We start from the raw sequence: 13647 nt of genomic DNA, 5'->3' as shown, positions 1-13647 counted from the left end.
GTACAAAAACATTCAAAGTCTATGAAATAATTAACATCAGTGTTTAACATGAATGAAATGTTAAACTTGTTTAGTTTCATTTGTTTAAGGATTTGTATGTGTGTGTGTATATATATATATATATATATATATATATATATATATATATATATATATATATATATATATATACACACACTAAATATCTTATTTTGAAATCTAAGCTTTTAATTTGGAAGGTCGCTCCGTAGTTCGGTTTCCTGTTTCACGTCTCCGTCATTCAGCGCATGCATTTATATTTAGCTTGTGCAAAACAACGTTAACTTATTAACGTTGTAGTAGTAACCTACTGTAAAGGTTATTTTAAACAGTCATTCACGTCTCACAGGGAAACCTTATGCCATTGGCTGGCAAAAGCTAACGTATACCGACCTGGGCCCGCATTCTCTTGCGTCACGAGTGGGTGCAAATGGCAGTGATAACTCGTCATTGATGAAAAAAACGTAACCACTATCATCTTAGTTCAAAAAATAAAATAAAATAAATAATGAAATAAAATAAGTGGAGCCGGCCGGAACTAACGTTACCCGGAGCGACTTTGCACAAGCACACAATGGAAGCGGTGACATCCAGCAGACCTTACCACATCATAATATTTGGAGCTTCGGGCTTTACCGGCAAGTTTGTAATTGAAGAAGTAGCCCGATACGCCGCTGACAGTACCGGAGACAACCGTTTAACATGGGCCGTGGCCGGGAGAAGCGGACAGCGTCTGAAAGGGGTGTTAAAGCAGGCCGCCGACAGGCTGGGTGGGTACCCATTCTGAGGTGGGTAGAGTAGCCAAAATTTTCCCTCAAGTAAGAGTACTGTTACTTTAGTCCGCCAAATAAAGAGTAAGTATGTAGTAACAAAATGCTGTACCGAGTAACTTGTTAGTGGCTTCACAATTGTCTGGGGAGAAAAAAATCCCGTGGTTTGTCATGGTATATATTATGATGCTCGTCTTTTCATAATGCTCATGTTTTTTTTAAATTATTTTTTATTCATGACAACTATAATAAAGATCTTTTTTTTTTTTTTTTTTTTTAGCAATGCCCGGGTTAAACACAGACGTTGACATCATTATAGCAGATGTGTCCAGCAAAGAATCTCTGGCCTTTATGTGCCAAAAGGCTCTGGTTGTTCTCAACTGTGTGGGTCCAGTAAGTATTAAATGCTGCTGTTATTAAGGAATGAATAAAAAAAAAACATGTTCAAAATAGGACTGCACTATGTTGTGTGTGTCAATGTTCCAGTACAGGTTTTATGGCGAGCCAGTGGTCGCTGCATGCGTGGAGAACGGAGCTCACTACATTGACATCTGTGGAGAGCCTCAGGTAAAGGGACCTTTTTTTTGTCTAATTATGTGAGTGCTAAGATTCACACTACTATTGCTGTGCCTTTAATAAATGTCTTGACAGTTCCTGGAGCGCATACAACTGGAGTACCACACTAAGGCCTCAGACAGAGGGGTGTACATAATTGGCAGCTGCGGCTTTGACTCCATACCAGCAGACCTGGGAATTATCTACACTCAGAGCCACTTTAAAGGTTAGACTTGTTTTTTGTGACAAGTTTGGTCCAGTAGACCCTCAGAAGTCCCGTAAGTTCAAAAATAAGTCATGCAAGTAACTACTGTTAAAGATAGATTTATTTTTATGGCAAGATTGATGCTACGGGCCATCAGAAGTCATGTATGATTTACTTTAATTAGAATCCCACATTGCATTGTGGCCAAAGATAGAACCTTGGTAGGTTATTGCGCCTTTTACTGCTGTAAATCTTTCTTGTGGCATAGGGAAGTTGCACGCTAAACTCGTCATACCTCACACATGAACTGCCATGACTACTACTTCTTCTGCTACTTTCGTTAGGCGGTTGCATTACCACCACCTTCTTGGCATGGTAAAGAAGGTGGCCAATGGCGGTAAACGGTAAATGGATTGCGCTTATATTGTGCTTTTATAATTATTATTGTTATACTGTATTATTTTATAATATTTTAGAATATAATCTGGTAATGCACCAGAAGTATTTTCCAACCGCCTAAAGAAAATCAGCACAATTAGGGAACGGGGATTTTGGTGCCAAGTTTTATATAGACAAGTGAAAGACAAATCTGAGAAGATGCCACAGGACCACCTGAACTTTGGAAAAAAAGTGCAATTTATAGTCCGAAAATAGGGTCTTTAGGATTATTTATGTGCCTGTAGCTTCAGAGTTGAAATTTAAATTGATTATCTTTACTATCGTTTTTGGGAATAAGACTTCAATTGTTAGAGATGCGAGGCAGTTACACATATAAAAAACAGGGACATAAAAAAATTGTGAAATTAGATTTTTTTTAAAAATTAAATTGACTTTACTGTTATTAATCAAATTGTTAGAAAAAATACCCATTTATTGAATTACATTTTCGTAATTTTAGGGACGCTGACTGCAGTGGAGAGCTTTCTGACAATAAACAGTGGGCCTCAGGTAATCAACATCAAATTGTCCTTACTAGTAAATGAAAGAAATTGTATTTAAATATTTACATAATTAGTTTGTTTTTATGGAATAGCTTTGTTTAGCATAATTAATACTTGAATAAAACAACACACACAAAATTTTTTTTTTTTTAAAGCACTGCAATTTGTCAATGAAAGATTATAATCACAAAAACCTAGAGTATTTTTTTCTGCTAACCCTTACAGGGCTCATGCGGTCACGATGCCACTTGGCAGTCGGCTGTGTACGGCTTCGCAGACAGCGGCGCCCTTCGCCAGCTGAGGAGGAAGTTTGGCCACAAGCCGCTACCTGTGGTGGGAACTAAAGTTTGCCCAAGGTAAGGAGATAAAGGAGTACACTGGCAAATTCTCCTTATTTCCGGTAATTATAGCTCAACTCTTTCCATACATAAGATCTATCACTATGTCATAACATAGTCACCACGTATATATGACGTATCTATACATCATAAGTGTTTTTTTCATGCAAGAGTGTACAGGAGGGTCTGACGCAGCTTCTGGTTGGAGGATTAGGCTTGACTGCAATGTTATAAAAAAAAAAAACAGCCAACAGGCGGCAGCAAGTATAATATCAATGACGGCGTATTAGGGCCACGTATAAATATATTTTTTCTCAGAGGTGGGCTAATATTATGAGAAAAAAACTCGCAAATGTATAATTTAATACACTTACGACAAATACACATAGAGTAGCTATAGTCTAACGTGAGGATTCGTTGATGGTTAATGGTACACTGTTTATAAAAAGAAAAGGCAGGATAGAGACGAATTTATTCTTAATTCAATTTTTACTTGTCATACACGGCAGCTAGAACGACAACACTTCCTGATCCCCTATCAGCTGACTAGCACTAACCAATCAGAAGCTAGCATACTTTATGTAAATGCAAATGTATGACAATGAGCAGCAGATTCGACACATCAACTTAGCTACTTGTACAAAAAAAATATCAAAATGGATGAACGTGTAAATAATAATTCTGGAAACATAAATGCACAAGTAAATATACATTTGAACAAATTAACTTAAATGCTTGATCCTCAATGTGTGGACCTTTGCAAAGCAAGGCGTCTTCGTCGCTGGCAGTACCCAACGCTTCAAAGTGCGAATACTCAACACGATGTGGTTAATATTGGCTAAAATAATTACTATCTCCTTGTTTATTTTCTCGCAAATCTGCCACTTTATAAACTCGCAAATTTGTGAGTTTTTTCTCGCAAATTTGCCACTTTATAAAGTGGAAAATTTGCCTCTTCATAAAGTGTCAAATTTGTGAGTTTTTTCTCGAAAATATTACCCCCCGTCAAAAAAAAAGAAGTATTTATACGTGGCTCTAATAGTCAAATTTGTGAGTTTTTTCTCGAAAATATTACCCCCCGTCAAAAAAAAAAAGAAGTATTTATACGTGGCTCTAATACGTCGGCGTTAATGATCAGCCAGTATCACGCAAGGATCTTGTTGCAGAAGAAAAGGAGGAAGTAAAGGTTGGGGCTGGGAGCTGTCAAGGCGCTATTTGTGACCCTTGCACGGGGCGCTAACCTATGGCAACCACACAAAACATTTAAGTAATTCCTGTACGTAGAATTGGCGGTACGCATTCGTAAAATGAATTACTGTATGAATATACTGTATGTATTAGACTTATTATCTATTTGAGCTCAACTACAATTCAAAGACAAATATTTCACTTTTGACCTCACTTCATTTTTCGTGAGGCTGTGAAGAACTTGTTACTTGTATATTGTTTCATAGAATTTTACTAATGCATACCGCCGATTGTATGTACTTAGATGTTTTGTCCTTGTGTGGTTACCGTAGGTTGGCAAGACAAGATGGCTGACCTGCCGCGCATGCGCACCTCAAATTGCCTCAGATTGTGACAGGAGTATCGTCTGTCACCAGTGTGGTGTATTAGTGCGGAGGCAGCGGAGAGAAAGTAGAAAATAAGCGATGGGCAGAACAAAACAGTTAACCCTCGAGGATTACTTTTTGGCTAAAATAAAAAAAAAAGCATCCTCATCGGCTCATCAAAGCATGACAGCGGCGATCGATTTTTTTTAATGTGCAATAAACTGTTATTTTGATATCAAAAGCACTTTTTAGAATGTTGTTTTACACCAGGGAAACATTATTTAGAGGTTTGACAAAAGAAAAAAAATAGTTGTGCTTGAAATGTTTGTTTTACAAAAAGCAGTTTTTTAACGTTTTTTTTTTTGTCAGGAATTGGAATTTGGATCAAACTTAGCTATATTCTAACACTGATAACTAAAGAACGGAAAAAGATAGAAAGACACTTTTTGTCTTCTAAAAGAAGAAAGTTTAATCTTAATCCTTGTTCATATAGAACACAATATTCTCTGGGCCTTGCAAGATCAGTCAAAATCCAGTATTGATGGGGTTGCTCCAATGAAAATGGCTGGGATTCAATGAGTTAAGTGGTGTATAATTTATTTCCCCCAAGAGCAGGAGAGATTGATTTTTTTCCTCTCTTCGTTTAATAGTTAGCTAACAAAAAAAAGCAACCTATTTACATGGACGACATATTTGGCTGCAATTGAATTATTGAGGTCCTGTTGAAATCTGCTGCCTCACGGGGCTGTGTTTATGAATGAGTAGACTGATCTCATGTGTATGGTTTTGTCTTTGCTACATTGTGGGGCCATACATGCGTGTTTTTCCAGGTTTAACTACCATTGTGGGGACCAACTTGAAATTGTGGGGACATTTTGGTGGTCCCCACAAGTTCATACCTCTTTTTGAGGGTCAAGAGTTGGTTTTAGATTTTATTTGTGAATTGGGTTATGGTTGAGGTTAGGGTACGGAATTGGGGTAGGCAATCGTTTCTGATGGTTGGGGTTAGGGGGAGGGGCTAGGAAATGCATTATGTCAATAAGATGCCTCCACGATGATACAAAGACAATTGTGTGTGTGTGTGTGTGTGTGTGTGTCTGTCTAGAGGTTTTGTGTTCTTTAGCAAAGAGATTATGCAGTACGCCATCCCTTTTATGGGTTCGGACCCCTCTGTGGTCAAGAGAACACAGCGTTTCCTTTACCAGGAGGAACGTCGCTCACCAGTAAGTATTCATGTCACTTCTAATCCACCAATAGAATGCAGTTATTGGAGGTGGTTTTAATTTGCAAACATTTGAATGATATTTCTTTTTATATGACTTAATTTTGTCAAATTAATGTGCTGTATATTGAACCATGGGGGACTCTACTAACCCACTACACAGCCTGGAATATGTTCACACTATTTGTTATGATTGAGGAGTAGAAATACTATCAGCATTTGCACGGCACGTAAGTTACGCAATATTGTGATTTGTCAAACATTATCACCCCAATCTCTCGGGGAATGTGAATATTTCTCATCATATTGTTCATTATGCGTGCCAAGCCAGAGGGGAAGAAACAACACTTCTCAACATTTCCTTCTAATCAATTATTTGGCACGCCGTACATGAGGTAGCAAGTAAACAGCATGTTATGAAGAATGTGGTTCTGCTTGAACGTGCCCCAGGAAACATTTTAGAGGCTAATAACTCTGCATTGTCCAGCATCCGCTTCCAAGTTTCTATGCTGGATTTGTATACAATAAAAAAAATACACTACTACTCACTTTTTCTGTACTTTAAGCAGAACGCTTCAGAAATTGAAGCTTTATTTATTCATTTTTTTTTTTTTTTTTTTTATTATTTTAGTTAAAAAAAATAAATCTGTATACTGTATATGGCTGCAACTGATTAGGACTGATTGTAGTCATGTATTAATCTGTCCATTTTCTTTTTTTAATGACAAAAAAAAGCATTTTTATTTCCATCCCTTTATTAAAATAATAATAATAAAAAATAAAAATAGGACATTATTTCAGATTGACAGTGCAGTCCATATATTGTGATTCAGTTACTTGTTTGGTCAGTGATATGTCAGAAAATGGGTCAAAAATGTTGAACAGGGCTTTAGAGGATTTGGACAATTTTAAATTAAACAATGTCCCTAAACCGGGTATGGGGATAAAACCTACGGCCTGCGGGCCAGAACTGGCCGACCAGAGGGTCCAATCTGCCCTGTGAGGACAGAACACAAGCTGCATAAAAAAAAAAAGAGATTACAATTATGCTGCTAATTTTGTCCACAGGACGGCCACTTCAATGACATTCTGAAATTTGGCTGTTATTCTGGATTTGATTCAAAGATTTTACACTTCTTAAAAAAAAATCTGATTACTCTGCAATAACATATTTTATAATTAAAAATGGGAATATTTTCAGAATGTACTTAAAGGGAAATATTTTTACCTGTTGTATAGGTCATGGACAAACTGATCTGACCCACTTAAGGTCAAATTTGGGTGAAAGTACTTATACTTAGACATAAAAATCTCACCTAAATTAACTGATTTAATTCATTTAAACTTTTCTCCACTTCTGGATAACATTTATAGTGACTTGGAGCGCTGGAATAATCTTCCTATTTCTCTAATAGGACGAATAGCCACCATTAAAATGAAAGTTTTACCCAAAATAAACTATTTTTTCTCAATGATTCCGTTTAAACCTACGGCTAAATGGTTCCAGTTGTTGGACTCAGCCGTTACAAAATTTTACTGGAATAAAAAAAAAGCAAAGATTAGTCTATCTACTCTTCAGAAAAGTAAATCCAAAGGTGGTCTAGAGGCACCAAATTTTATGTACTACTATATAGCTAACCAGCTACAATATATCGTTCTATGGGCACAACCCAACAGAGACACTAACTGTTGGCTGGAACTAGAACAGAAGGATTGTAATAACCTCAGACTTCGAGATTTACTCTTTATTACAACATCAATTAAGTGACATAATTGTTTTAAAAACCCAATGATTTCCGCCACCGTGACTGCCTGGTGGAAGGCACTAGAATTGACAAAAGCCCAAGTGGAGCCCTGTGGGCTTTCTCCCCTATGGCATAACCCCGACTTTCAACTTAACAACCAACCGTTTTATTTAGGTGTGTGGGAGCAGAAAGGAATTACACATCTCCACTATCTCTTCTCAGATAATATGTTTATATCATATACATCCTTGCTCCAAAAATACAATATAAAAAACGGAAATTTTTTACATTATCTACAAGTTAAAAATATGATAAAGAAAAAAATTCCAACACTTCGGGGTACGCTCCAACCGCCTGTTTTAGCTAAAGATATTAACAAGCTTTCTCCGACAACAACAAAAAACTTTCAAAAATATACAAGTTACTTTCATATACTGATAAAATGTCTTTACCCATCTCGAAATGGGAGACAGACTTGTCTATACCACCGGAATCTGACTTTTGGATTCAAGTTTGTGAAAACGCATTTAAAATGACAAAACACACAAATTTACAACTTATCCAATATAAAATTATTCACAGAACATACATTACTCAATATATGATTAAGAAAATGGGACTCTCAGACTCCGACATTTGTCTCCAATGTTTACAAAACACTACAGACACTTATGTTCATGCTTTATGGTTATGTACTCCGGTTATGTATTTCTGGACTAAAGTCTTAGAAAAACTTTCCGCTATTTTGGACTGTAGGATACCTTTATCTCCAAACTTGTGTTTGCTAGGTGACCTAACAACAACTGACTTACCACATAAACAATTTCAATCTACACTTGTAGCCCTTACTATCGCTAAAAAAACAATTCTTGTTAACTGGAAAAATAAACAAACTCTGAATATCGACCAATGGTCTAACCTCCTCATGAATCACATTTTAATGGAAAAAATATCTGCCTCAAATAAAAACCAAATATCAAAATTTATAGAAACATGGTCTACGTATATAGAATTTTTTTAACCTAATTCTGGTTACTTAATTCTGTCTGTTAGCGAGAGCCACTACATCGTGATAACTTACATTGATGTTTCTGCATTTGGCAATTTATTATTATATTATATTATTAGTATGGGATTTCTTTTTAATGGGCTTTAGGTGAACTGATGAATACACACACGCACGCACACGCACGCACGCACATGCACATGTTCACCCACATAAAAAAAAAAAATATATATATATATATATATGTATATATATGTATATATATTTTTAAAAAAAAGAGGAAAAAAACATTTTTTCTTTTTTAATTATTTTTTTTTTTAAAAAAAGGAGAGCAATGATGATGTCAAATCGAATGAACAATACTGAGCTCTCCTGAAAAAAGAAAAAAAAATTTTTGGGGGGTGAAAGTGGCCCATGAATACAAATGTTTAACACCCCTGCTCTAAACGATTATCAGTAATCGATTTGTTATTTATTTTAGCTTTGTGAAATTATGTCGCTTTTAGAGTAGTATCTTTAAAATCATATTGAAATTAAAATTACATATGGCACACATATAATAATATTGCATACCATTTTTTTAAACTGATTTAACCGTGAACTTGTCAACAAATGTGAGTAAATTACAATTAAAACTTGACAGGGAGCCCAGAATTTTTGTTATTACTGTTACTTTACTATTATTATGATTTTTTTAAGCATCTTCCACCCTGGGAAAATGAGTCACCTGAAGTGATTCAATATCACGCCATAGTAGCGTAACAGGGTGCCATGCAAGCTCGCGTAGAAAATGATCATTCTAGGCGTGTACAGCTTCTATTTATAGTGTATTGCGTCAAATGTCGGCACCAGTTTTATCAATTGGGCCTTTTGTACAAAGAAGATTTGGACCATGTATGACCTGTATGTTACAGCCCATGCTACCTCTCACGTGTCATTCTGTTTACATACTAATTACCACTTTTCCCCCCCCTTTCTTCCAACCCGCCACCCCCCTCCCTTTGTCAGATCCAATATTGTGCATATGTTGGGGTAGGTGGTCTCTGTTCAGTTGCCAAGCTCTTTTGTGGTGGCCTGCTCTTCTGGATCTTGGTCAAATTCAGGCTGGGAAGGAAACTTCTCACCAAGGTACAAACACCATTCCTTTATAATCCTTTCACCAAGCGGTACAGTTTGATTCCTTCAGATTTCCATGGATAATATCTGATATGTTTGCTATTTGGAGGCTTTGTATAAAGTTACCTTTTTAGTATTTCCAAGAGCGCTTAAGCAGCCCCCTGCTCTAGTGTGTCCCAAGAACAGTGTGTGTGAGGTCAAATATCATACAGGCGTGTTTTAGACATAAAAGGAGGATCTTCACCTTCACTGTTTCAAACTGTGGCACTGAAGTGAACTGCACTGCATGGTAAACCCAGATTCTGTAAATGGGAAATTGATTTGTTTTCCATGTTGATGTTTGGTTTCTGTCTTTCCAAAGTTTCCGAGGTTTTTTTCCTTTGGCTTGTTCAGTAAGGCTGGTCCAACAATTAAACAGGTAAGAGTTTAATTTTATCAATCCTTCAATTACTTGTAAATCAAAGTTTGCCTGCTATGAAGGACCAAAACTGCCCAAATTTAAAAAAAAAAAAAAAAAAAAAAGTGAAAATAAAAACTGGTATAAAAAATATAATTTCAAAAATGAAATAAAAAAATATATAAATATATAAAATATAAAACAACTACAGTGTGTGTGTGTGTGTGTGTGTGTGTGTGTATGTATATATATATATTAGGGGTGTTAGGAAAAATCGATTCGGCAATATATCGCGATATTACAGAGTGCAATTCTCGAATCGATTCGATATGCGGCCGAATCGATTTTTAAACATAATTTTTTTATGGGAATGTTCAACAAAACATCTTACTGTTCAAACATGAAACAGACTGCAACCAGTTATATGCCTGATTTTTCAGATAAATAAATACATTTTCATACAAATCTTACAGTGTACATGTACAAGTTTACTGATTAGTATTTTCTAAATTTGAATAAAAAAAATCGCAATAATCATTTTATAGATTCGTATCGTGATTAATCGGTATATCAATATGACCTATGAATCGTGATATGAATTTAATCGCCAGGTACTAGGCAATTCACACCCCTAATAAATATATATATATAAAATAAAAACGCTTTCCTCTCACATTTATTTCATGCTGCAGATGCTCTGTCAGGACGAAATGTTATTCAACTGAGGGGGCGGTCTTAAGCATGTCTTGGGTTGGAGTCAGCCGTTGCAAACTGCCTTTCAATGGTCGAGTGAGCGGGTCGGTGAACAAGAAAGTCTCAACGGCTTGCATGGAGAGCTCCAATAGTGGACGACTATTTTATCCACTGTCACCACAACTTGTGACTTGAGTTGCTCGACAACAAGTCGTTTCATTTTTAAATTATATTTTTTATATCCGTTTTTATTTTCACTTTTATTTATTCTTTCATTCATTTTTAGCATTGGCAGTTATGGTCCTCCATAGCTTGGTACTATATACATGTAAGCCATGAGCTGTTCCGATACAACTTTGACTTCTTCTTGTGCACTGAATGAAGCAAACGTCTTTGAACTCTACATTTTTAAGCAGTATGCGCATGGAAACTGATCTAGTTGAGTCGCTTTTAGTCCATCTCTCATGTTGGACTGTCACCTACCAGATTGAGGACACCTGCTTCAGCATCACATTTTTCGGAGAGGGATACTCCGAGGGGACAGACCCCTCCCAGGGTCAGCCTGACGCTAAGATCTGCACTGAGGTCATGGGAGCAGGTAGGCATTGGAAGATTTTCCAATGTGTGTTTGCTTGGAGCTGTTTATTGACACTCGCCCAGTGAAGTCATTTAAACAAACTCATAGCTTTGCCTTTAAAATGTAAGCTATCTTAATGCTAACATATTGCCATAACTGTGGTCATAGTTGGTTTGAAAAAAGTGTTATTGGTGCAGCTCTCCTTGTTATAATTTTTTTTTAAACTAATGCTGGATGGAACGATTGCTTGATGATGATTCACTGCTGACTTTATTATTATTGTTTTTTTTTTTAGAGCCTGGTTATGTGGCCACGGTGATTGCTATGGTACAGGCAGCCGTAACAGTGCTGAAAGAAAGACACTCCCTTCCCAGGAGGTTAGTAGTGGCTCCTTCACGCTACCCAACACGTCTTCTGAAATTACATTGATGTTTTCTGGCTAACTCATCAGGGGAGGAGTGTACACACCTGGAAGCGCCTTCTACAAAACCAATCTCATTGACCGCCTTCATAACCACGGCTTCAAGTTCTCTGTGAGAAACTACGAGGAAGACACAAAGTCATAAGACCTCCGTTGTTTGTGTGTGTTCTGCTTGACCTGTTGCAAAGTATTCGTAGCTGCTAACATGAATTCTGTTGGAGCCAGATGGTCTTTTTTTCAATCAGTGTAGGTACAAATACAAGACTTGCAATTAAAAACAAGATTGACCAATATTTGTTTGAGAAAAATTGAAAAGGGATCATCAATGCTGTGAAACGGTAAATAGTAATTGGATTAAAAACACTACCACTGTTATGCATTGCTGAAGTGACTATGATTCATAATGTTAGATTTTTTTTTCCTTCCAATTCTTGAAAAACATTTGGAGATTAGAGTAAATATAGCCCTTTTTTCTTCTGTCCTAGATGTCAATTTGAGGATTTTTTAAATATGCTACTATGCATTTATGAATAAGTTAAATTCATTTTCATGTGATCATGTTCAGTTGTGAAATAAATAAATAATTGCACATCACTGTCAATCTTAAAACCTCATGTGTACAAATTATATCAATTTCTTATGTTTCACAAATGTATACTACAGGTCAATCTTTGTTTATTTATTTATGTACTTATTATTGTCCAATCGGAAGTGTTGAAAATGGCTTCTACTCTTTAAAGATCCACCAGAACTTTATCATGGCCAACGAATCTAAAGAATTTTTAAATACTCTTTATTAGCGATGAGTGAGTACCTGGTATCGACCGATGCCTGGCCTTATTTTAAGGTATCGGTACTCACGACAGCAACTGATACAAGTACAATCAGGAACTTGAAATTTAAAAAAATTGCCATTACTTTCATGCAGCTTTAAGTAAAAATGCTTTATTGGAATATACAGGTCTCTCTTTAAAATGACCTGTCATTGTTTTTGGGGGGGACATTTATGTATCAAAAGTATTAGTGGTTTCGGTAACCTACTTGGTATTCGTGACTATTCAAGAAATGAGTACTCGCACTGGTATGTCTGAAAAAAGTGGTTTCGAACATCCCAGAAAGGTTTTTATCATTAAATTATTCAAAGCTCAAACTATTTAGTGATATATTTTAGTTTTATGTAATTATTTTCTTAATTATTTCCTTAGTTCTAAATTTGATACATTAGAGTTTTTACGTATTAAACAATTATATTTCCACTACCCAATGAATATTGTTCCATTAAAAAAACACACACATAATTTTTAATTTTCATTTATTTTTGGTTAAAAGGAAACAAATTGAACATTTTTGAATGTACTGTGTTGCTATACATAAATGTACATAATATAACTTATTGCTAAAAAAAGAAAATCTATCCATTATTTTCCTGCTGGTCCTTATCCACCTTGCTGTCTCTTTATTTATACATTTGTTAAAATATAGAAATCACAACCATATATCCACATTTGTGTTTACTTTTTGAAGGATTTTTTTTTTATTAAAAAAAGAAACAAAACTCGCCTGGTTGTAGTTCACCTACACTGCCAGTAAGTGTCAGTATTTCCCCTCCTTTCCTCTAATAAGCAATGACCCTCCACATCCTGGCATGACAGTAGAGGTCGTTTCATGCCTCTAGGGATGCGGAGGCGGTATGTGGAGTGACAGTGGGTCACCGTGAAAGCTCTCTGAAGATTTCCACTTTTTACAACCACTCGACTTAGGCCACAGTCATTAGAAGGAAATATTTGGCAGCCCCCGCCTCTTTCCCCATTCTCTGAGTCACCGCGTGAGCCATCTCCCTGTCACATCTGCTTCCCATCCCCCAGTTGTCAGCACCACTCCAATAAACACTGTCCAAACAGTGGTTGTGAAGACGGCACATGTCAGTAGCGTAGTTCCTGCGTCACATCGCTTGTGTGATAAGGAGCTGCGGTGTTGGTGCGAGGGCGAGAGATTGCAGTGGTTCCCTAGGGTGGAGCAGAGAGCAGCCCCACCCTTACTGCCTGGCCACATTTCGCCATTGTGGTTGTGCTGTTATTCGTATGATTTCT

The 13647-nt window shown here is 36.4% G+C and overlaps 1 protein-coding gene across 1 annotated transcript; it reads left to right on the top strand.

The window, feature by feature from the left end:
* Window positions 1–219: 219 nt before the first annotated feature.
* On the top strand, window positions 220–12158 carry sccpdhb (saccharopine dehydrogenase b). The gene is made up of 12 exons (XM_077552712.1): window positions 220–788; window positions 1069–1181; window positions 1275–1355; window positions 1440–1569; window positions 2447–2496; window positions 2715–2845; window positions 5486–5603; window positions 9362–9481; window positions 9831–9887; window positions 11046–11157; window positions 11432–11513; window positions 11588–12158. Exons 1-12 carry the CDS (start codon window positions 593–595, stop codon window positions 11700–11702), a joined length of 1305 nt encoding a protein of 434 aa, XP_077408838.1. The 5' UTR covers window positions 220–592; the 3' UTR covers window positions 11703–12158.
* The last annotated feature ends 1489 nt before the right edge of the window (window positions 12159–13647 follow it).

Source organism: Vanacampus margaritifer, chromosome 19 (assembly GCF_051991255.1).
Source record: "Vanacampus margaritifer isolate UIUO_Vmar chromosome 19, RoL_Vmar_1.0, whole genome shotgun sequence".
Classification (NCBI taxonomy): domain Eukaryota; kingdom Metazoa; phylum Chordata; class Actinopteri; order Syngnathiformes; family Syngnathidae; genus Vanacampus; species Vanacampus margaritifer.
The sequence above is the reverse complement of the archived record's forward strand: the minus strand, read 5'-3'. Positions and strand labels throughout refer to the sequence as shown.